The sequence below is a fragment of the Populus euphratica genome, unplaced genomic scaffold (genome assembly GCF_000495115.2).
Source record: "Populus euphratica unplaced genomic scaffold, PopEup_1.0 scaffold126.1, whole genome shotgun sequence".
Classification (NCBI taxonomy): Eukaryota; Viridiplantae; Streptophyta; class Magnoliopsida; order Malpighiales; family Salicaceae; genus Populus; species Populus euphratica.
The window spans coordinates 513,752-538,662 of record NW_011500016.1 but is presented as its reverse complement, the minus strand read 5'-3'; the positions used below and the strand labels follow the sequence as shown (position 1 = coordinate 538,662).

At 33.3% G+C, this 24,911-nt stretch overlaps 4 protein-coding genes across 8 annotated transcripts; 1 reads left to right on the top strand and 3 right to left on the bottom strand.

The window, feature by feature from the left end:
- Positions 1-1,208: 1,208 nt before the first annotated feature.
- On the top strand, positions 1,209-6,218 carry LOC105141716 (plant/protein). 4 transcript variants are annotated; one of them, XM_011049036.1, is made up of 9 exons: positions 1,209-1,337; positions 1,824-2,153; positions 2,333-2,366; positions 2,496-2,717; positions 3,362-3,451; positions 4,606-4,671; positions 4,761-4,852; positions 4,936-4,983; positions 5,511-6,218. In XM_011049036.1, the coding sequence occupies exons 2-9, from the start codon at positions 1,837-1,839 to the stop codon at positions 5,620-5,622; spliced, it is 981 nt and encodes a 326-aa protein (XP_011047338.1). In that variant the 5' UTR covers positions 1,209-1,337; positions 1,824-1,836; the 3' UTR covers positions 5,623-6,218. The 4 variants fall into 4 exon arrangements, with proteins under 4 accessions (XP_011047338.1, XP_011047335.1, XP_011047337.1 ...); XM_011049033.1 differs by having other exon boundaries at positions 1,209-1,410; XM_011049035.1 differs by having other exon boundaries at positions 1,209-1,472.
- A 1,704-nt stretch (positions 6,219-7,922) lies between these two features.
- LOC105141715 (uncharacterized) lies at positions 7,923-9,842 on the bottom strand. 2 transcript variants are annotated; one of them, XM_011049032.1, is made up of 6 exons: positions 9,616-9,842; positions 9,160-9,331; positions 8,860-9,058; positions 8,616-8,722; positions 8,271-8,475; positions 7,923-8,149 (listed from the first exon to the last, which is right to left on the bottom strand). In XM_011049032.1, the coding sequence occupies exons 1-6, from the start codon at positions 9,708-9,710 to the stop codon at positions 8,028-8,030; spliced, it is 900 nt and encodes a 299-aa protein (XP_011047334.1). In that variant the 5' UTR covers positions 9,711-9,842; the 3' UTR covers positions 7,923-8,027. The 2 variants fall into 2 exon arrangements, with proteins under 2 accessions (XP_011047334.1, XP_011047333.1); XM_011049031.1 differs by having other exon boundaries at positions 9,160-9,337; positions 9,616-9,840.
- Positions 9,843-12,842: 3,000 nt separating this feature from the next.
- On the bottom strand, positions 12,843-14,233 carry LOC105141714 (glutaredoxin). The gene is made up of 4 exons (XM_011049030.1): positions 14,104-14,233; positions 13,916-14,004; positions 13,241-13,339; positions 12,843-13,155 (listed from the first exon to the last, which is right to left on the bottom strand). The coding sequence occupies exons 1-4, from the start codon at positions 14,157-14,159 to the stop codon at positions 13,070-13,072; spliced, it is 330 nt and encodes a 109-aa protein (XP_011047332.1). The 5' UTR covers positions 14,160-14,233; the 3' UTR covers positions 12,843-13,069.
- A 3,642-nt stretch (positions 14,234-17,875) lies between these two features.
- On the bottom strand, positions 17,876-24,378 carry LOC105141713 (Isocitrate/isopropylmalate dehydrogenase family protein). The gene is made up of 15 exons (XM_011049029.1): positions 23,999-24,378; positions 23,579-23,622; positions 23,316-23,425; positions 22,550-22,587; positions 22,252-22,329; positions 21,187-21,240; positions 21,000-21,101; positions 20,801-20,889; positions 20,616-20,719; positions 20,391-20,459; positions 20,185-20,300; positions 19,666-19,700; positions 19,437-19,579; positions 18,985-19,107; positions 17,876-18,249 (listed from the first exon to the last, which is right to left on the bottom strand). The coding sequence occupies exons 1-15, from the start codon at positions 24,312-24,314 to the stop codon at positions 18,156-18,158; spliced, it is 1,515 nt and encodes a 504-aa protein (XP_011047331.1). The 5' UTR covers positions 24,315-24,378; the 3' UTR covers positions 17,876-18,155.
- Between the last annotated feature and the right edge of the window lie 533 nt (positions 24,379-24,911).

Sequence of the window (24,911 nt, the reverse complement as noted above, 5' to 3'; positions counted from 1 at the left end):
AGTAACTAAATCACATCAAAAGGCTTTTTATTTTTTGGAAAAAATTATTCTTAGAAATACATAGAAAAATATAAATTATGACATAGCATTTAAATGATATTTTAACACAAATAATTTTCTCAAACAATTATATGATCATTTTCAAGTGTCATATTAATTTTGTGAAAAACCCCACAACATATGAAAATAAAAATTAATTAATGAGTTATTGTAAGTATTATAATTTTATTTCAATCTATTACATATTATATTATTTAATTATTTTATAGGATTTGTTTCTCATGTTAATCAAGCTAAGGTCATTTCTCGTTAATTAATTTGTATAATAGAGAGCCATTTCTCTTTCATGCTTAGATTAGACATTTTTATTATTGGGTCAATGCTTTCTTGCATCCTTTTACTCTTAGTTTAGTATTTAAAAGAAATTGCTAATATTTGTTTTTTAATCTTAATATCAATTTTGTTTGTTATATTTTGTCATTATTACATCCTTCCGTAAGCTGATATTGTTAATAACATAAAAAATTGACACGAGTTATGTGGTCATGGAAGTTTTCAATATTACATATTTTGGTTCTAAAGATTTCTTAAAAATCATTTTCGTCCCTATTTGTTATTTTTCTTATGAATAAGTCCTTAGTTGAAAATGTTTATTCCATCATATTTACACTAATTATAATTTAGTTCCTATACAAATATGTTTTTCAATAATATCCCTTTATGTCAAATCTTAAACTTGGTAAAATTAATGAAAAATAATATAATAAATATTATCATAACATTGAAATTAAATTTACATTGAAGCATGATTTTGAATATATTTAGCATAACTTAAAAAATTAAAAAATAAATTTTATAGATTTCTGAATCTAAGTGGAACCCTTTTAAGATCTTGGCCGATAATTGAAAATAAATTCATGCCTTAATCACTCACTCAATTGTTTTCTATATTTTTAATTGAAAAAAAGATTAATTGCAAAATAACATGAAGTAATTGGACTGAGAGAGGACCATGTTATAAATAAAGTTAAAGATAAGGGAATCATAAATAAAATGGAAAGTACTACTTATGTAGTTTTGGTAAACTAGAGGGACTAAGTTAGAAGATTTGGGAGGGACTGGGGTCGAAAAAAAAAAAAAAAAAAAAAAAAAAAATGGGATCACTGTGACCGAGGGAAACTTAGTGGCTACTGTCTGCTTGACTAGAAATGTCTGCTGTGCTGTAATTATATACTTTCTCTGTGCGTCCGGGACTTTGCTTACAGACAGTCTCTTGTTGGATCCCCAAGCAAAACCAAACTCTTCACGTTTCTTTCTTTTCTGTCAATATATTAATTGTACGTACATTATCATATCATGTATTGAGCCTGCTTTTCTTCCGGTTCATAAAGCATTCTTTTTTCTCGCTCTGTACGCACCCTTCTCTTTTGCTTTTCACACTTTTGTCATCTGGGGTTGCTTGAATTGGTTATGTGCGTGTACATCAGTTTTTTTAATTTAGTTTTTTTTTCATTGATTGATTGTGGACTTCTTACTCTTCTAGTAATTGATTTATAATTATAGCACCAACTCCTAAGTTAATAAAGTGAGCAGCCTTGATTACTAGTTTTGAGTAAACAATGAACTTCATCTCAGTTGATGGTTCCATTAGGAGAGAAAGTTAATGAATCCATGTGCTTTGATGATGCAATAACACACAATTCGTTTATTAATGATGTTGAAATAATTAGAAATCAAGCATGCATTGTGTGAAATAATCAATTGATTAATGACCAGGAATTGGATTGATGGGGTAACTAACATTGTTTTCATTTCTTCATCAGAATACAGCAGCTAATGGTTACTTCCGACACAACCACCCTGAGTTACTGGTTGAACTGGAGGGTCTTGCTTTGTGCAATCTGGGTATTTACGCCTATGGTTGTAGCATTCTTCCTTATACGGAAATATGAATGTTTGGGATCATGCAAAGGAAAAACTCAGCAAGAGGTAGCTCATTCGTTGTGCTGCAATCAACCGTGGAGATCATGTCTTAATCAAATTCACCCTATTTGGTTGTTGGCTTATCGACTTCTTTCCTTCTCTTTGCTTTCGGCGATCCTCATTGCCAAAGTTTCTCGTAATGGATTCGTCATGTTTTATTACTATACCCAGTAAGCTCAATCAGAGAGTGAGAGATAGCTTTTCTTGATGGACTCAAAGGACCTTGGCCTTATTTTGATTACGTTTTGGCAATTGATGTTTTAAGTACCTGTTTCTCATTGCTTTCTTCTTGCTAGATGTACTCTTGAATTTTAACTTAGCTGTTTGAATGTTTTGGGGTGCTTAACAGGTGGACTTTCACTTCTGTTACTATTTATTTTGGGGTATGTGTTTGATTCTGCTTTCTTTATATGCTTCTGTTCAGCACCTCCAAATTTTGACCAAATTCATAATAACACCAATCTTTAATTGGTGCCATGTACATATTATGATCTTGGCATTTTCTTTTTTAGTTTGGATCACTGCTCTCCATTTATGGATGTTACCTGTATCACAAAACTGGATTTTATGAATCTCATGTCGGGAGAGACACCGAGCAAGGGTATTACATGCCTCTACCTCATGGGGACAGGGCAAATGTACTGGAAAAAAGAAAATCCTCAGAACCCCCAGAGGAAATTCATTCTTCTCAAGCTGCAAGCATTTGTTGTTATCTTTTTCAGGTTATATTCCAGGTACATTTCTTTGTACTATCAAGTAGTTTTAGTGATACAGAGAAGGGCTATAATAAACAAGTTTCATGTCATGTTTCCTTGGTTGGCCACTAGCCTCTAGTTTGTGAAGTAAACCTTTTGATCTCTTTCCATGAATCTAAGTTGCTGTTGTTCAGTTGTTCTTTTTAGCTGGTATCTGTATGTTTTACAGATGGTCTTAACTTCTTTTCTCCACAGCTATTCTTTTACTTTTCTTCTTCTTTATCTTGCCTTGGTCCAGGTATGCAAGTTTAGCTGGAAAAAAAATATAATCTGTGAAAAAAATGAAATTTTAATAAATCTTGCAGTTTATCCTTGGCGGGGTTTTGATAAACCTTATCTCATGCATGTTCCGAGATCTTTCATATTGGGGGGGCACAAATTGACTCTTTCAGGGTTCTGATTTCCTGATCCAGAACTTGAAATCTTAGACTCAAGGTTTAGTATTAATACAGCTATTGGGCATAGATGCTTTTGATACTTCAGTTGTCTTCTCTTCAAAATCTTCCTCTTAGATTGTTTTCTTTTAAATATTGAAAACACTTTGAGGCATGTCATGAGAATATTATAGCTTCATGCAGTTGTTTGTTATCTAATTAGTTTTCTTTTTTATCTCTAATAAACAGATGACTGCTGGTGCAGTGATGCTTACTGATTCTATTTATTGGATCATTATTTTTCCGTTTCTTACCATCAGAGATTACTCACTGGATTTTGTAAGTTCTGTGTGTTTTAGATGAGCTCTGGACCTGCATTTTCTTTGCTCTTTATTTCGTAGTTCTGTCTGTTAGTTCACTTCATTTAGAACTTATAGATATATACTTTTCTTGCCGCCTTACATTATGATTTATTCCTTTCAGTTCTTGGCAGCATTATGATTTATGTTGAACCTGGATAAATCATTTTGCATCTATTCTTGTTTTTAGCAAATCAAGAAACTGCTGGTCCTTGATTGCTTCCAGACAGATTGATACAAGATAGATTTCCTTTTTATTTGATATATTATATGTAAATCCAATAGCTGATGTTATTCTAATATCATCTGCAGATCTCTTATCACATTTTTAGGCCTCTTTACAAGCTAGCTGCCTTTCTTTGTTGAGATAGATAAATATTGTAGGATTATGGTTAGCAAACAAAGAGACACTTGGGTTAAATGCACTTGGCTATGTGTTGCTTGATTTCGTGGGTTATTAAACACTCCTATTCTTATTTCCTTTTCCTATCTGTGCTTGTTGCATAGAGTTTGCTAATTAGGCTGGCTTAGTTTGGCAACCTGTGTCTTTACTTTGGTTCTTCCTCACGGTAGGCCTGTACATGAATACAAAAAGGTCTTTGGTGCTAAGAGGAAAAGCTTCAGGCTTGCTCCCTAAAATTATTACTACTAGAGTCGTACACCCCCCCCCCCCCCCCCCCCCCCCAAAAAAAAATCTCTCTCTTCTCAGCACAACAAGTCATATTTCTTGAAGTTTTGTGGTTACAATATCCGTATTCTGATTTACCGATAAATTTTATTAGTATAATACAAAGAGACTCAACCCCCCCCCCCCCCCCTCTCATATAAGCATGTGAACCATCACGAAAATTATCCTGGTCACATGTAGACTAGGCCTCAACTTATACACAATCTAGTTGACTTGACTATAACTACCATTGTTAGGTCTTTTCTTTTATGGAGAAGTAAATTGGACTTGCATGGTGTTACGTTATTTTTAATGCTTCGTGGCTATTGTGAATCAGCTTCTAATCAACTCTTTTTTATGTTACTGTTACTGCTGCTGCTGCTGCTGTTGTTGTCCGTCAATATGCTGTTCACTGTGCCGCTTGTTCTCCTCTATATCTGAAAAGTCCATGTTTTTCTTCATGTCAGTTAACAGTGAATATGCATACACTCAATGCTGTCTTACTTCTTGGGGACACAGCTTTGAATTGCTTGGTAAATTAATATTGTGTCCTTCCCTCTACCTTGTTTTCAGTATTTCGCTTTGAAATAATCATTGATTAGCTCTACTTGCTCATTTTCAGCCATTCCCTTGGTTTCGGGTTTCTTACTTCATTCTGTGGACGGGGTTTTTTGTCATTTTCCAGTGGATTGTGCATGCTTGTGTATCAATTTGGTAATTTATGTTTCTCTTTTTTCTTTTTACATTTTTGTTTGTTTTTGTTTCACTCATCAATAGTGGTTTTCTGTTTGCTTCAGGTGGCCATACCCATTTCTTGACTTGTCCTCTTCATATGCCCCATTATGGTTTGTCCCTAGGACATCTCATTTCCGTATTCCTTGCAAAGTTTTCAGCTTAATTTTCCCAATAAAATAACTCTTAGATATACTTGAAAGAAAAGGATGATATCCATGTCTTGATGCATTCACATGTTGGTGGTTTCAAGGAGTTATCCTTCTGCAGTGATCTACACTCATCCTATGTCATAATTGTTATTATTTTTTTTAACTGAAGATATTAGTAGTTCTAGTTTACCTTATATCTCGTCCAAGGTTCATATAATAATTATGGATTTTTGTATTACGAGTTTGAGCAAATTATATTTAGTTAATTCTCATATAAAATTTAGTAAGTTTCAAATATCATAGTCCAGGATACTATTTCTAAGCTAGTTGTGCACCCTATGACTTCCTTTTCTGCAGAAGGCTACTCTTATCAGAACTTCTTTTCTTCCTTTTATTGTCTCCTCTGACTGGTTAAATTAAGAAAACATGCCTGAGCTTCAAAGTACAAGTGTATCTGATTCCTTTCTGTTTGTGCTATGGATGTACAGGTACTTACTCGTGGCAATGATGCATATACCAAGCTATGGCCTCTTCATGTTATTTACCAAAATAAAGCATAACCTGTTGACAAAATGGTTCCCTCAGTCCTATAGCTATTAAAATAAAACAGCACTCTGTGTCCAAATTCTTCCCTCTCCATACACTGTTTTGTCCTAACTTCAAGTCCAGATGCCTTCATCCCGTGTTCATCTGGTGTGGCTGAATCTGAATTCTTGATCCTTGGAGGTATTATTTCATAAGAAAACAATAACACGTTTGTTCAAATGTGGCAGGCTTTCTTGCGTTTTTCCTTTTCTTGTCTTTTTTTTTTTTTTTCCTCCATTCAATTTTTCTACCTTCACTTGGATTGGAATCAAGACAGGAACACATGGCATATTTTAGACCAAAATGGATCGAAGACATTCTGCAGAATTTTCACTGAAGCAGCATTGCACGTCACTTTGACAGAAAATGGTAAACGCAAGGAGGACAGGTGGGGTAATAGTTCTAGTATTTATGTGTAGGTGTGAATGTAACCTCGTTAATTGTAACCATTTCATGTACAAGAACGTGAAATGTTGCCAACACTGAAGTGATCCCTGGACCTCGTACTTTGATTTTTTGTTCTCTACTTTTGATGGAAATTATGCCAGCAGACGACCTTTGGTGGAAACAAGGCTCTGGTGGCAGATAATTAACCGGGTCAATTTCTCATCGATTAATTTGCATAAGCAGCCTGCTCATGGCAATGGTAAGTTCCTTTGTGTGTACATGCATGAAGATTTTATTTAATGAACCATCTCGATTGATTGCATGCATGGAGATTGTATTGGACGACTCCTGGCCATACCACCACAGTCAGATCCATTATCCGGTGGAGTTTGGCCAAAATTTGAGTTTAAGTTGTTTGGTTGTGGTTTGCATTGGGATTGTTGAGAGAATAATTCTAGTTGAATTTGTTGCTGTTGGTAATTGTGCATTTATCGAATAACGTTTGCTGCATTTATCAAATAACGTTTGCTGTTTATACATTTATCAAAAGTTAAAGGTGTGTTGTTTACTCTTCATGTTATTAGGATCTAAATACTTGCTCAATAGTTTCTGTACTTAATTAGGATCAGTTAATTCATCTAAATTCAAAAACAAATCTTAATTTCTTCTCAAGATTATAGCTTGAATGCATTTCGTTGATTGACATTTGGAATCAGAAAATGAACTGCAGATGACATAGCAAAAAAAAAGAGAATTTTTACTTATTTAGTGATAGAAGTAGAATAATTCGGTGATATTTGGCGTTGCAGTTCAACAGTTGATTTGTTATTTTTGAAATTTTTTTTGCTTCAAATTATTTTTTTATATATCTTTTTATTGTTTTGATATACGGATTTTAAAAATAAATTTTAAAAAATATTATTTTAATGCATTTCTATATTAAAAAACATCTTGAAATACAACATTTTCCAAGCTATCCCCTTCTAAAATAATTCAAAAAAAATAAACGCTAAGAAATTAGAAAACCAATAACATGCTTAACTTGAGCTTTCAAAACTCACTGCCTGCAATAAATAAATAAATCTTACTGATAACGCAAAAACATAGAATACATATTACTTTGATGAATTAATAGATAACAAGCATCATTACCTAGGAGGCAGGAAAAGGCACAGTAGTTATATTAACGTAGCGGGTAAGTGATGAGGTTGTTGATCCAAAACCAGTTTCATGATCCACAGTGATCCGATCATCAGAATTTCTGAATGCTTAATGAATCAAAATGACTGTCACCCCTATGAAAATTAAGATCATGACGATGATGGCCACCTACAAGAAAATCATGTTAACATCATCTGAGATGACAAGGGCTGAAAACCATCAAGGGATAGTCTTGTACAAGCTACAAGAATAACCATGCAGTCATCGTGGCTATAAGGACGATCAAGGATATGAGGTGCCATAGCAAGCTGAGGAAGAGAAGAAATAAGATGATGATAACATAGTTCATGCGAAAATACCCAGCATTCGTTTTCATTCTTCGACCGTATTCTATAAATGTGGAGGGAAGACAGAGAGATTGTGGTTGGATCATTTCTTTCCATGATCTTGTTGTACCTAGGGTTGATGAGATCCTACCCTTTATATTTGAAATAATTTGCGAGTCTGATGATGGGTGTTCTTCTGTTGGGATGGTTCCGTATTTTGTCATATTCTCAGTAATCCACACAGAGAAAGAGGTTCCTGAGGAAATGCCTAGGAGGAAGTATATATGACACAACGATTAGAGAGACATAGAGGTTGTTTTGACAGCAGCATGCAGCTAGCAACAAGCCCTCATTCCAGGACACTTGAACTGCGTCTATTACCAAGTGATTCACCATCTAAAATTACAAATTTCAAACTAAAAAGTTTCATGTGCAGTTTTTTTTTCTTCCCCTCTCTTCTGACTTCCTAAACATCTTAAAGGAGTATGCAAAGAAGCATAACTAGGAAAGTTTAATATTTTCTGAAGTGGTCCCAAATGAACTATTTTAACCAAAAATTCCATTCAATGAATCCCAGATTTTTGAGAAGCTCTCCATCTTGATTTTCAAGGCAGCGTTGGCACGAGCCTCTGCTTGAGCAGGGGTTTCTTCCTCTACAGTTGTTTGCACTGCAATTGCCATGAACCTTGTTTAGTGCAAATCATTTAGAAGAAAGAATTTGAAGGTGAAATCATCTTGATGGTCGCAATTGTTCCTTTCAATTGTAGGAGCAATATGGCTTGCACTTACCATTGTTGTGATTATGTTCAGCCTCCTGTCTCAACTGCTTGCTCAATGTCTTTGCTGCCGTGAAAACATTAGCAGGTCTATCCCAGCCTTGCCCAAATACACCATAACCTTGCTTTAGTTGTGGTTGAATTAGGAATTCAAGAAGTGCCAATTCTTCCCTATCCACCCAGTAGATGCAGTTCACAGGACATGATTCAACTGATACCTGTAAGTTGAATTCCTCGTCATTTCCTTGACTCATTTACACACAAAGTACTGACACAAAAGCTGTGACAGGAAACACAGAACATATCATGTTGTTAAAATTGTCTTATGGTCTCCTCGACAAGATCACGCTTTATTTACCTCTATTTTTTGGTCGTCATCTCCATATTGAGTTTTTACTCGTGCGCATCCAATTGATTCATCCAGGATGAACGTGTTGCTAGCATGGTGCACACATTCTCTGCACCCTGTAGAGTAGACTATTTTGATTTAGAAGCTGATCACATGCAGAACCAAAAATAGAAGGAAAAAAAAAAAGTGAAGATTACTAGCTAATTAGTTGTGTTTCATGCATTTGTAAGTGCATGGGGGCTGTAAGATTGACCTATACATGCATTTTCATCAACAAACAGAGCTTGGGGTCTCAATGGCCCTTTCCATGAGCTGGAACCCATGACATTAACATAGTTGTTTTTCCCAATCTGCACTGTCATATGACCAATGGAAGCATCATACTTTGTCCTAAGATCATCTGTCATCAGGACATTATAGGCTTCATTCAGCATCAGAGCGTCCTCATGGCCCTAAAGAGAGATTCAAAAAGGGTTTATTAGGATGGAAGCATCATATTTTGCTAATACTGGTGCTAGTAATTTAGAAATTAGTAATGGTTCATTGAAAGCACCTTCTGTCCAGCAATATCAGGGTGATATTTCTTTTGTAACTTCCTATAAGCCTCCTTAATTTTCTGGTTACTGGAATCAACTGAAACTCCCAGCAACTCATAGTAATTCTTCTTTATTCTTGCACTCCCTTCCCTTCTTCTATCACAACATCTGACTAGGGAGCATTTGTGCCTACATCTTGAAATCAAACTTACTTAGTTACGTTTACTAAATCTGAGACTAAGTTCCATTTTCATCTAAACTAGAAAACATCATCTTTAAGAGAGAAAAAAGCGACTCACTCCCTTGGTAGAGCGCTGCAGATGATGTACAGACAAAAAAAAAGCAAGTTGTTTTGCTGTTGTTTTGCTTAGGAAACAAGGTATCAGTTTCAATTGGTAACAGATGCTTGATTATTATTATTTTTTAAAATAGAATCATGATCATTATCGACACTTTGCAGGAGATAGAAGTACCTTGAGATGGTTGTGGAAGGATTGAAGTAGCTGGCGTGAATTTGGAAAGCTTTTGTTATTGAAAGATGATCAATTGGGAGTAGAGAAACTGACATATCTTCCACTGCTTCTGTAGTTCCTTATCGATATGATATGATAATAAAATGGTGGCCAGATTCTGAAGCTATGGATAAGGAAACATTGAAGAATCCTTCCTTCCTAGTTCAGATATTTCTTTCTTTTAAGTGGGACACCACACACCACTCCCACTTCAGAAAGAAAGAAGGATATTTTCCTAGTTAAGTTTGAGTTTGACATAGCACCAATCACAATTATCCATTTCAGCAAAAAAAGGTGGAAGGTACCCACAATATGAATCTTGAAGAAGCTAGTCGAATGTCCATTTCCATTGTATACTAATACGTAAATAAGAACAAGAACCAGCCCAAGTCCAGAAATGAATGGATGGTAGCACTCCACATATTAGAACAATTATTAGCAGTAGATTGCAGAAAAATATATATAGTACGTGTTAGCTTCTATAGAAGAGGCTTCGACATTTTCTGCTTGGTGAAATGATGTTGAAGAAACTCACGAGCTCAACCATAACTAGAGACTTGTCGATGCGTTTTAGCTATCAAGACGAGTTTCATCAAGCAGCATGCGGAAGTATCCCAGCTATCTTCACCAGCCAAGGTGGTGTACATTACTGATATGGCAAAACGGGTGCTGGGATTTCAGTGGAAATTATGGATATGTAGATGGAGGGAAAGAACAGATGGAAAGATGGAAAAGAGACGAAAATCACTATCTTAGAAATTACAGTTTGGAATAGTTCACCACTCAGTGGAATCCACCAAAGAGATATAAAACTAAAAACAAGCTATTGATAACTTTGATTTTCATCCATTCAGCAATTCTCTTCATATATTCTTCAAAATATGCATTTTGAAGTAGGAAAGCTTAGGGTACAGGACCTCTTCACCCGTTAGGAAATGCCTAACAGTATTTTGTTGACATGGTCATTCATTTCCTAAGCTTGAACTCTTCACCTAAATGTAATCTTTGACTTTGATGTTGTAAATGTTACGAGAGACAATTTGCTGCAATTTCAACAGCGCTTGTGAGTTTCAATTTGTTTCTTGTGATGCCTGTGTGGTTCCTGCGTCAATTACTTATGCAAGCATTTGTGTTCTTAGCTATTTTGTTATCCCGGTAATGTATAGAGGTCATCTCTTTCTTCCCTCGAGTTCTGTTTTTTGTGAGCTGAAACAGAAGCCCACGAATTGGCTGCCACTGACACAAGTGCTGCTACTCGCTGCCATTTGCAAGAGCTTGATGATTTCCAAAAGCCATCCTGCACGTTTTCATAATTTTGAGTTGTTTTGTAAAGATATCTATCTTGCAGAAAATCATGTTATTACTGTTATTATAGTTAAAAAAAAATAAAAATTAAAACAGAAGGGTGTTTCCTTGTGCATCACGCTTCTCACGCATACATAACACTGTTCATTTGCCCTATTCGTCAGGCGTGCTTTTTTACACTATGATCCCTATAGTTATCTAATTTTACATCCAGGTAACACAACTGTATTTATTTATTTATTACATTTCAGTCTTTAGCAGTTGAGGAAGGAGAGAAAGGCGACGAAGAGGGAGAGCAAAGAGAAAGCTTTCGCCAGCAACATTTCAACCACAAAAAACAAGAATCTTCATGTTAGTGGATTTATCTTGAAATGAATAGTTTAATTAAAGATGGTTTGAACTTTAAATAATGCTAAAATGTGTAGCTTGGAATCCAAAAGATATATTTTGATTTGATTTTGAGTTTTTAGATAGATTGGAACTTGTTTCGGGGTTATAGAGATTTTTATAATGTTATTTTGTTTTTAAATGAAAATAAATTTAAATTTAAATTTTGGAGTATTAAGAAATATAAATCTAGATTTTCTAGTAATTAAAAATTGTTAAGGTGGATTCTAAGTTATTCGATTGAAAATTATTGGCGCAGACAAAAAGTTATTTATCTAATTATATTTAAGTTTAAAACTTTTAGTTTTATACTTATTTTTTTATTTAGTTATTTTATTATTTTATATTCTAAACTAAAATTATTTTAAAATAAAATAATTTTAGTGATATTATAAAAATTATATGATGATATTGCAAATCAGATTAGTTGTTTTATATGATAATTTTAGCAATTATTTTATGAATAATTAATATAAATCTAATATGCATAATTTTATTTTAAGTTTCTCATGAATATTCCACGACAATAAAATATTAAGTTTTTTACTTTTTGGGAATGCCAGATGCTTGATGATTATCATACCGTACAGCTTCCAGGAAAGCAGCTCTCCTCCCCATTACCACACCCTAAGCTCTTCTCCTTTTTTTCTTTTTTTGAAAAAAAAATTATGTGGATGCCCAAGCCATTTTACGGATGCCTTCATTAATTTTATGAATTTTTTTTGACGTAGTTATTCAAACTAATTTAGATATATTTTTACTAATTCTATAAATCTTAAAATTAATAATTATATAAATTTTTAATAATACTAAATAAACTCGAATTCAAAATCATTAAAAAACAAATTTAAAATTTAAAATCTCCTAGTTGAGCTTGCCTAGTTGAGCTAACCAATTTGAGGTTTCTTCTCCTCTTTTCTTTCTTGCACTGTTTATGTGTTATTAGATTGGATTTGTTAGGAGGGATAAAAAACTCGCAAGTCCAGTGTGTCACTTTTGGATCCAATAAGTCGCAACATCTAGCTCACTGCTAAAACATGGAGTCCTAAAAGCCATCTTCCTTTGTCTGCGTAGCAAGGAACTCGTGTGGTGCAGTCAATAAAGCTCGTTTTCATGAATTGGCTCCAGCACTTTTCGACGCTTGGAAACGACTTCATGTGGCTGGTGTAAATTTAAAAAACGAAGGTAGGGCAGGCGCAGATGGATTGATCACTGTTCAGGGTTAAACAGTTGAGCTTTTCTGTCTTGAAGGGCTCAGTTATTATGTTGGTTGCACCACCATTATGGTGGCAGAATAGTGGCCTAACAAAGTAGGATCGCGTTAGCTTGGATTAGTTGTTAGGCAGTTAAAGGTAGAGTCAGAAATCTTCCGTAGAAAGCAGTGAGGATCTTAGCATTATGGCTACGAGAAACCTGAATCTTAACATGGCTTCTAATTTCTACTAGTTGAGGATGACAATCTTGATTCATCTGAGGTAAAAGAGAATCGACTAGCATTTCATGCAAGGGCGAGTTTAATAGTCATGGTAAATCCCAGCTAAAGACAGCTGATATTTCATAATGGATACACAGCTTAGCTTAGATTCCACAGCACACAGAAATGTCGGAGGAATAAAAAACTACTAGTCATTATAGAACGCAAAGACACTTGCTCAAGCGTCAAAAGACAAGAACTTAAACCAAACACAACGGTTAATTATTGCAAGGCATAACTGAACCTCCATTAAGCAGACGCAGAAGCAGGGGCAACAGCTCCAGCATCAGCAAGCAGAGGAACCAGCTTTCCTTCCTGGTGCATGCCTGTGGTTTCTGGAAACAGTAAAAGGAGCCCCCCCGGTGAATAATAGAGTAAACAATTAACAACGGAATATAGAGAAAGAATAGGAAGGCATACTGTCACAGCCGCCGATGTGGTTGCCGCCGATGAAAACATTTGGCACAGTGCGTTGTCCAGTCCACTCATGCAACGCTGATTGTATTTCACTTCCATCCTCTTAAGAACACAAAGAACATGCATGTACCACAATCAATTAATCAAATCCCTGATTAACAGCACATAAATTCACACCCTTTCAAGGGAATACATAGGTCTATTCAACCTTTTGAAAATATTCAAAAAGACATACAAGCACGTGAGACACGCAAAAAATCACACACAGGCATAGCATATGATCATATATTTCATAACAGCAGGTATGATTGATTGATTGGATATGGATCTCATCATCATAACAATAGTAGCAAGACCATATATTTCATGATTGATTGGATCACATACCACCCCATTTCTTTTGATTGAATCTATATGCCTTCTTTCTTAAAACTATTTAGGGGCAAGAAGATTCTATTCTGGGCAAGAAGATTCTATTCTAAATCGCAAGACTGCCTCTATCAATTCTACGAAAACCCTCCGTTTCCTTAACCGATGGAGTTTTACGATGAATATGACCGAATCACAATTTCTTTTAAATAAATTTAATAAACAGTAAAACAGAACAAAAATCAAAGTAATTTCCAAAAATATTAATCATTTTGTCAAGAGCATGAGCATGTAAATGGGAAAACTCACTCTCGGTATCCAATTCCACAGCAGTGTATTTGGCTCCTAATTGATTCAGAAGCTCCTTCACTCTGACGCAAAATGGACAGTATGTCTTGCTGCGAGCAAAGTTTTTCAAAAGAAATTAACATTACACAAATTAATAAATCTAAAATGAAATATAAATAGATCCGTATGATATCTAATAGAAAGAAAACCTGAAAACCACCACGGAATTGGTGGATACCAGCTCCTTCGCCTTGTCCATTGCCATTCTCTCTCACACACAATATTTTTTCTTAACCCTAAATTCCAAGTAATATTTCCAAACGTGCTCTGTGCTATACCGTCTCTCTATATATATACACATAAAGTTGGGAGGCTGAAGCGTGCAAGTAAAAATCCAGTGATGGAAGGACCACTGGACCGCATATTACATATTACTTTTGTGTTGTGGGCCATTAATTTACCAGAACCAGAAAATCAATTTTAATTAGTCATCTTCCGTGAACATGGCCGATAAATGGAGTCCATCCCGTAATCTAATATTATTAATCAATCAATAATCAATAAAAAATAAAATAGTGGCCGGGTCAACGATGCTAACAGCCACTGCCACCCCAACATCTCCCTCTTCCTATGCAAGAATCTGGGCGTCAATGAAGATTAATTTCTTTAAAAAATTATTATAATGCAGTGTTCACATCACCTGATATATTTAAAAAGGATTAAATATATAAATATAGTATTTAACTACTAGGTTTGAGGTTTATTTTTTAAAAATTACTAATTTAAATATTATAATCCTTAATACTATTAAAAACTTATATAATTATAAAATTTAAAATTTATTAAATTAATAAAAATACATGTAAGGAGGAACGGAGATAAAAAAAGCTAGTAGGGCCCTGTAAGGAAAAAGAATTTCTGAACCCTTTCTTAGTAGTATTTATATTTTTAATCTAAATAATAAAACAATTAATATTTTGATTCTTTTTTATTTTAATTTTAATTTTGTTCTTGTGTGCAAGTTAAACTGAATATTTATATTAATAAAAAAAATAATAAATTTTATTACATTCATAATTCCATGTATTAAACATGCAGTGCCGGTATCCACATGCTAAAGTGTCCACGCCCCAGTTAATATACATGCAAGATCTTCACATTTAAGAAATTATCAACAATTCAAGTATTAACCTCAAGAACCAGACGATGATTAAGGTTCATCTGGATGCAAAAGGGCAAACTCTTTCAAGTTTTGCTTCCTTCCTAGTATTAATTGTTTTCGTTTCAAATCTCAGTCAATTCTGATCTAAAATTAATTTTATTAAAAAATTTAAAAAATTATTCAAACAATTTTAGACCCACTTAGTGCTTTGTATAAGAATTTCTCACCTAATGCTTTGTATAAGAATTTCCACGTTCTATTGACTGCCATAATATTCATTAGCCTCCACTTCAAGCTATTATGGTAATTGTCATGGTTATTATTTTAAAAAAATATTTTATAAAAAGTATTTTTAATTAAAATTAATTTAATATTTATATATATTTAATTAAAATTGTAGTACAAATTAAAATTAATCAAAAAATTAATTAATATATTTAATTAATAATGCTTTTAAAATTAAAATTATAAAATAATTTTAAATATATATTAATATTAATATTGATTGTTCTTAATTTAAATATTTAAATATTGTAAATTTAACTATTGTTATTACATCATAAAAAAAATATTTTATATAAAATATTCTTCACTATTCTATTAAACTACTTACAATTCCATCACTTATAAAATACATATGACAAAGACCATAGTTTTTTTTATTTCTTAAACGTGCAATAACATTAGGTAAAATATTATTAGGAATAAAATTAGAATTGCAATTAAATTTTGTAAATGCTACATCATTAAATAATTTTTATCTAATTTATATAGTGTTATTAAATAATATTAAATACTTGTTTTTAAAGTAAAATATAAATAAATAAAAATTTATTTTTTATTTTACTGAATTGGATATAGATCAAGACACGTTAAGTTTTGGACGGACCCATCTAACCAGAACAGTATAACATTTTTTACTATGTTATACTATTTATATTAATTATATTATTCACTAAACAATATAATTAACACAAATAAAATGCTAATTAATTTCTTTTTTTAATGCAATTAGCCTAAACAATAAGTAATTAATTACTTTCTTTCCTCTGCTTTTTGTTTACAAAAAAATATTACGAGAGCATAAATAATAAATTATATCCTTTTATCAAATAAATTACATTTATATTTTAAATAAAACACAGATACAACCTCTCAAAGAAACGCTCCATAGACTTGCTTCCTCCGGTCGTCTCTCTCTAGGACAAAAGTTTCCTACAAATGTCATCCGCAGAGTGTCAGACAAGAAATTTGAAGATAAGGAGTCATATCAGGATTTAAAACATTGTCGGCATAGCATGGACACGTTCCATTTGGCAATTTGAAACAAGAAAGTCTTCTCTCTCCATTTGATGTCATTTATAATGACTGGAATCTCTTGGTCCACGTGTTAGGCCAGATTTTAATTCAAGTCTTTTGATACAAGCTTTCACGCCGGCACCAAGCTTGTCGCTTACCTCAACATTTATGATTTAACAACCAGATTGGGCATGGGGATAGCCATCTCTTCGAAGACTAGATATTTGAAGGCAAGGCAAAGTTTCCCAGAGGACTCTATTCGTGAGCCTCGAGCGAAAGCAAAAAAAATAATAGATTAGATATTTGAAGGGGAAAGGGAAGGCAAAAAATAATAGATTAGATATTTGAAGGGAATCCAAGTACTTTTAGATCGTTAGCCCTATGGTTATTTTTGCTTGTTAACATGATTTTTTTTATGTTAAAATAAATAATATGGTATAAAAAAATTGATGTGACATAACAGCTTATATATGTTGTGATTAGACATTCAAATTTCATGTTGTTCAAAAACATAACTAAATTGTGAAATGAGCTTTATAAGTTACAATGAGTAGAAATGAGACTTTTAAATTTAATATTGTTTTTAAACGCAACATTTTAAATGAATTGTGAAATGAATTGCACAAATTATGATGAAGAGAGAGAACTAAAATCACAACAAAACAATTTTAAAATTTAATTTTGTTAGAAAACATAATATTTTAAAAAAATTATAAAATAGATTACACGAGTTATTATTTTAAAAAAAAAAACCTCAAATACATATCAAAATTTTAATTATGACACTACTGTTACCATTAAAAAAATCTCATTGAAATAAATATAATAATACTAAAAAGACCATTAACAATACTATGAACTATACTTGTTATCAAATACAAGCAAGCTATCCATCATCTCTGAGAAGTAAGTGTAGCACATTTTACATCATTAGTAACATTTTAGTTTCATTAAATTCTTCTTATCAAGATATTTTTGATAATATTAATAATGTATAATCATATGATATTTTTGTTAATATTAATAATGTATAATCATATAATGTTGTACTCATAGCTTCATTCATTGTGCATTCAAAGTCTCTTCCTTTTTTGTCTGTTTTTTTCTCTTCTCTAATCAACATGTACAAACTATGTTTTTACGCCAATCTCTTTTTACAAATTGTTTTATCTTGCCACTTTTCTTGAAAAATAAAGTGCTAATTTTCAAAAAAAATATCCCAAGTTTTATAGATGGCTTGGAATCTCACAAGTGCTCAACCATTCTTTGATAAATTGCATGTCAAAGAAGATTTAAAATCACAAATTTTTCAACCCCGCCCTCTTTCAGATTTTCAAGAAATCGCATCTCAATCAACATCGAAGCTCGTTAATGGTTTTTTTTCTTGGAGAAACTGGGGTAGCAGATGCAGTTCTTTGATGCCTAGACATCAATACGTGGAGCACAGACATGGCACTGGTCTTACGCAGATAATACCCTCTCAGATTGTTTTCTTTGGGGAAAAAAAAAAATTCACTCAATAACCTAAATTGGATATGGATCTAACATTGCGCATATTCCCCTTCCCCTGGGATCAATAAAATGAACACTGCATAACATTAAGAGTTTGCAGTGAGACATTCGTATCATCAAACCCCAAAGGGAAAACTTCCAGAGATAAATTGAAATTGACCCTTTATGTAATGCTGTGAAAATTGCATCTACTATGATGATCAAAACAATTAAAAGAGTATGTGGTATATGCAATTTTATCCCCATCCTCAGAATCTCATATTACCACCGCATGATAACACTCTCCGCTTAGACAACAGCTGGCTCCTGAAGCTTTGTTTCTAGATTTCGTGCAACGGCATCGATAAACTCTTCAGTATTAAGATAAAATTCCCTTGATACCCTGCATGCATCAACAGTATCTCAGTAACTAGGAGTATAACTTTCTTAACAAGGCATGAAAAAATCATCATACTAAAAGTTTTGAAGGGGAAAATGCTCCATATAATGTTTGAAAGACTGGAGGCCACTTGTTCTGACTGATTCAATTACAACCACTCCAGCACTGGAACCAAACAGTGTACTTTTACATGAAATCACCAACTGTTTTTTTTTTTCCAGATTTAAACATGTGAAGTAGAGGGCTCCTAAAACTGGAAGTGAAAGAAAGGAAAGAAAGCCTCATGGTACCATTTCTTGGATAAAAGAGGAGTTGGATGGGTCGGAATAAAATAAATTATCAACTGGCTTCAGAAGTCAAAATCCAGTCATGAAGGTTTACATGCTAACTGAAATTCCAGAAAAAGATTCACAACAGAATCACCCTACATGGTCATGCACCTAATAATAAGAACTGAATTACTGATACATGTTCTATAGAAGTTTTAGAATCATTCATTTTTTTTTTTTGAAGGTTTACATGAACCTGAGCCAAATCCTTCACCCGCGTCATCAGAAACATTCGGTCTCCACAGTATGTATCAGTAATTCACTTCTTATTATTAGTTACATGACCAACTAGGGTGATTCTGTTGAATACTGGAATTTCCAAAAATTGAACTTACAGAGATGAACAAAAATGATCCAGCCAATAAATTATGTGGACAAGAACATGATATACAAGCACATTGCCACTTACCTCGGGCCATGGGTCAAAATGGCAAGATCCTTGGTCATTGCTCCTGCCTCCACAGTTCCGATGCATGAAGCCTCCAACTTGAGAACAAAATCAAGCAACCTTTCATTGTTATCCAGCTTGGCCCTAAGAGAGAACGGACAGGAATTAAAGAAAAATAAAAAGCATAGATTCATTCATTCATTTCCCTAGTGGTAAAGTTAATTAACAACAGTTTGAAAAATACTACAGAAATTTTAAAGAAATGAAGCTGCTTTATTGAAGCTTATGAAGAGCATATCACAGTTCACATAAAAAGAAAAAGAAAACATACAGCCAGAGACAGAACAAACAAATTCTAAACTTGGATGAGGTTATGAAGAGGAACCAGCAATAGGAATAATATACAAGATGAAATCAAAATTGAGATAATTTATCTATTTCATTTTTGGTTAATTAGATGAAGCAAACAATACCTATGCTCTAAACCCCGTGTCCATGCAAATATTGAAGCAATACTATTTGTGCTGGTTTCCTGTCCCTTTTGATTCAACCGGAAATGCCGGGTTACAGTCCCGTGGGCTGCCTCAGCTTCCAGTGTCTTTCCATCAGAAGATAACTGTACATTTTGAAGTTATAAGATTTCTAACTACTCCATAAAGAAAAACTCAGCATTGAGATTGACACCGGTAATTGGATACAAACCAATACAGAGGTCATGAGGCCTAGCGAGCCAAATCCTGCCCAAAAGAAACCAAGTTTAGACTGGTTTGAATAGAAAAATTGCATACTGAATGCATTCTTCAGATCATTCACACCAACAGAGTTGTCATTTATCTGTTCATTAAGTTACTTGGTATCTCTCTTCAAGAACCATATAAATATTATCTTTAATAAAAGAGGACTGCAAAAGCAAAAACTGAAACAGAGGTGGTCCATTGCTATCAACCATGGCACTTCAACCCAAGAAACTGTAATAATGAAAATAAATATATTTTAGATTCAATTTTCAGCACAAAGCAAGACTGGTTTAATCTACATCAAAAATAAAAAGTTTTAAACATGATTTTGCCAAGCAATTAAAAAAAAATACTGATTAGAAAAAAGCTCCCTCAGAAAATGGAAAAAATAGCCAGAATATAACAGTGTCCTCAGCATTCAGATGAAGGAACAAGAACCATATTGATGTGTGTAACTCCAAAAGGTTGGAACAAGTTACAGCACCTTGAGCAAGTAAATCACTTAAAACATCTCCATCATAGTTTTTGCAAGCCCAGACATATCCACCCTCACTTTTTAATGCATAAGCTACCATGTCATCAATTAGCCGATGCTCATACCTGAAATACAAAGTCTTTGAATCAACCATTTTTAATAACAGTGATAAAAGAGATACAGAGAGTCATCCCACACAATTGATAGAAGCATACCATATTGAATTTTCTTCAAACTTCTGCTTCCACTTTTCTTCATATACCTCCTGGAATATGTCCTTAAACCTGTGAAATACTATATCAGTGAACAGTTTTTTGGATTTGTTTCGATTGAAAATTGGAGCATTGATTGATGAATCGATAAAGGTCAAAGTTCAGAGACATTTGTTGCATTACCAAAAGAAAAGGAATGGAAAGAAGTTCATTACAAGAAGTAATTACCTGCCATCATATTTCTTCAGAATAGTGTTTTTCGTGCTCAAGTAAAGAGGCCACTTCTTTGCAAATGCCAATGACATTGATGACTCCGCAAAATTTCGAATAGACTGGCCAATCACATAAAGATTAGGAAAATAACTGATGTAGGGCAATCAACATATTTGAGAATAAACACATGGAGAAGCAACCTCATCAACATTATACATTGCAAGAGCTATGCCTGGGCCTTTGAAATTATAAACATCAAGCTCTACTGGGACTTCACCATCTTCTGGGACTGGTAATAGGAAGAGAAATTTGGTAAGCAAAAATAGTAGTTCCGAATAATAGAGATTCTCAAGTTAGTTACTTGTATATGCAGCAATGTTGAAACTGAAATCAGCTCACCAAAAACCATTTTAAGCTTTCCTGGCCCTGGAATGATTGTGTCTGTGGCACAATATTGATCACCAAAGGCATGCCTACCAATGCATATGGGTTTCTTCCAACCTGTAGATCAAATCTATAAGCGATAAATGGTGTCTCGTGATATTTAATAGGTATGCAAGCTTTACAGTAGGAGAAAAAAAATTACCAGGGACAATTCTTGGAATGTTTCGACAGAGGATAGGTTCACGGAAAACAGTACCTACACAACAGAAAACATAGAAAAAAAAAGAGAGATGAGTCTAATATAAATATGTCCCGAGAGAAGCTAAACAATATAACTTCATTGTTCCAACACTGTATCGAGATAACCCAGGGGCAAAATAGGCAAACAATGTGTACTTCATTGACCACATCTATACAACACAAACAATGAGATGCGAGAATTGTCAACGCTCAAAGGACACCTCACAGCTTCAATATTCTCCATCTCATTCAATCATCCTTGTTATACTCAAATTGAATTATAGAATGCCAGCCAAATTACTAACAAAGCCTGCTAGAGATTGTGAAAAATCAGAAAAGTTGCTAGACTTCCAGTAAATATTTCAACATGTTTCATTCCACTCCTCTACATCCTAGTGTGCTTATGAGAAAAAAAAAATAAAGAAAAAGGTAAAACGTTATTTGTAGATTATAAATAATTTAGTAAGCTTTAAAAGGAATTTTTTTTAATTATTATCTACAAAAGAAAACAAATCAGTTGCAATAAAACTGCCCAGAAGAAGGGAGAACAGCCAGATAAGAGATTCATGGTCCTCAAGAAATCCTATACCTATTGTGCATTATTTAAATATACATAATTTAAAATAGAAATTATACCACCAAGGGCTCAAGGTCATGAGCAACTTCAATCTAAGATATAGGAAATGTAGCATGTTTATATCTAGTTGATTTTCAAATTAAACTCCTGAAACAAGCAATAAAATCTAGAATTATCAAATAAAAATTATAGTAAAACAATAATCTTAGAAATCTTGCTTCATTTTCTATCAATAGGCTATGGATGGCTCACTGTTATAAACTGCTTATAATGGTGATGAAAACTTGAATTTGTATTCATATTATTCTCAAGCAGAAGAAAATAGGACAGTTGGCTGTTTTACCAATTGCTTCACATGCAACCATACATAAATCAAAGCCAAGTTGTTTGCATTGAAGGCATGAAATATTTCATAAAAGTATGGGAGAACCAAATTTATCAAATACAGACCATTTAAGATGTTTCTAATAGTGCCATTAGGACTCCTCCACATAGACTTCAGGCCAAATTCTTTAACTCTAGCCTCATCTGCAGAGAATGGAAACCTTAAAACCATATGCAAGCTAAATAAACCATAATAAATAAATTTTTCATAAAGTAAAGTAAACCAATTAACATGTACTACGAAGACTTTATCAGTGTTTGAATCAACTGTTGAAATCAACATTGTAAGCAAGTTCTGGAAACTATGTTTCCCAGCAGTCATAAATGAAGCCAAAAAAGCAGGACAGAGACCAAAATGACCAACCGGGAGTTATTGTAGCACACTTAACAGCAACATTGTACCTGCAATGCACAAACCACGAGAATAACAACATGTTTCAGCAGAGTTTATGATATTCCAAGCTTTTAAATATTAAACTATTCAGTATAATCATGTGAACATGTGTGGGTCAAGACCTCTTTATCCAACCCCCCCCCCTTTTTTTTGCCTCAAGTTACAAGCTTCCATGCACATTCAGTGCATCTTTTTGCAGGAAAAGTTATATGTTATTTTGAAGAAATTACTAGGCCAAGAAGACAACAAACCCTCAATATAGGAGTCATTAGGATATCAAACCAAGAGGAAAGATCTTACTAGCATTCAATTGCAGTCATTATGCCCTATCAAGAGAACAGCGGTATCTTATGTCACGACTGTTGCCCACTCTCTCTATATCCATTATGGAAAATGAATCTTTCAGTCAAAAGGAAAAAAAAGAAAAAAGAAAAAAGAACAAAAAACAAAGAAATGAAAAGGAAATACATAACCAGAAATGCTCCAGCAACTAGGATGCTCTCTGCTTATATCTCCAGAATCGAATGCACACAATGTGTAAATGTAAAATACTTACCGCATACAGTTCAAGATAGTTCTACCAATACTAATGCCTAATTATTTACAACTGATGGTAACACAATTAGTTCAAATTTCAAAGTGTAAACCACCGCATGTTCTTAGCAGAAAAATTTACGCAAAGAGTACGAAGGAATACAATTCCATAAAATTGAGGTTGTTAAATAAGAAAACTTACTCAAGAGCCGCAAGAGCACTTTCTACAGTGACCTTATCATCAGTAGCATCACGATTCAATATACCCAAATCAAAATACTTGATATCCAAATCCAGATAAGGATATATAAGCTGTAACCACCAGGAAAATAAAAATCCCCATTACTACTAATCACTCAATTCTTGATTGTAAGGCAGCCTTAATCCCAAATAGATTGAATCCGAAACAAAATGAAGCAAAAATAATAATATAAAAAATAGAAGAAAATAAGCACACAAACAGACCTTGTCTTTTATCATTTTCCAAATTATCCTCGCCATTTCATCACCTATAAGTTAAAAAAAGGAAGGAAAAACAACACAACATTAAGAAACAATGCGTAATGAAAAAATTATCAAGGAAAATAAACTGATAAAAAAAAGGCTCTAATTCGACAACAAAATCCACGAATTTGAAAGTTATAAAATAAATTAAGAATAACACAACACAATAGACGCATTAAAAAGACAAAAATAAGGGTTTAAGGGGGTCTTTTTGTTTATCTTAGTTACTGTCCAGGATAGGTACGATAAGATAGATATAATAATAGAAACTGCAAATCAATTTCAGTAATCGAAACCAAAACAGGAAAAAAAAATTAATAACCGAAAAATGTGCAAGAAGAGAGTAAGGGTTTAAGGGAGTCTTCTATTTATTTTGGTTACCGTCCATTTCAACGATGGGATTTTGAACTTGAACCCGATCAAAGCCACTTGAAGAAGAAGAAGAAGAAGAAGAGAAACATCGAAGCGAAAGGGCGCGAGTGAAGTGAGAAGCAGGAGAAGAAAAGGTGACACGATTCTTGACAAAAGCACCCCCTGATATTCCATTTCCATAATTCCGAGAAATGGAAGAGAAATGGAAGAAGTTAGGGTTTCTTCTTATTGTGTTAGCAGCAACAGCAACTCCCGGCATCGCACCTAGTTTGATTGTTGTTATTATATTCTGAGCAGCAGCACCGCTACAACTGACTCTTTGCATTCACTCCCGTTATTGAATGGAATATGACAACACACTCTTTGCGCTTTCTGTTCTTCTGTCTTTATTAGTTTCCGTTTTTCTCCCTCTCTATCCTTTTTTTAACTTAAATGTTTTTAAATGAATGAATTAAAAGGTATTATTTAGTTTTTTTATTCATTTTTATCTATAACACTAAAAAAAAGTGAGTTTTTTATGATATTTTATTATTCATGTAAAATAGTAAAGAAACTTAATATTTTTTTAATTAATTTATAATAAGTTTAAGTTACAACTAAGTTAATCGAGGATTATGTGAGTACACGGGTTAAATAACCAAAATTATAATGGACGGCATATTATTTATCACTTTTTTTAATAAAAAAAGGGATAACAAAAAAAGTGAAAGCAGCACCAGGTGCTGGGCCTGGCCTTTGGTGCCTTTACTTTTTCATTTTTTTTTTCTTCTTGTGTTTTATATTCCAAGGATACTTTATTGGCTTTACTTAATCTTCTATTTTAACATCATTTTTAAATATTATTCTAAATTTATATTTATATTTATATTTTACTAAAAAAATAATTATTATGTATTTGATTTAAAAAAAATGCTGCTATAAA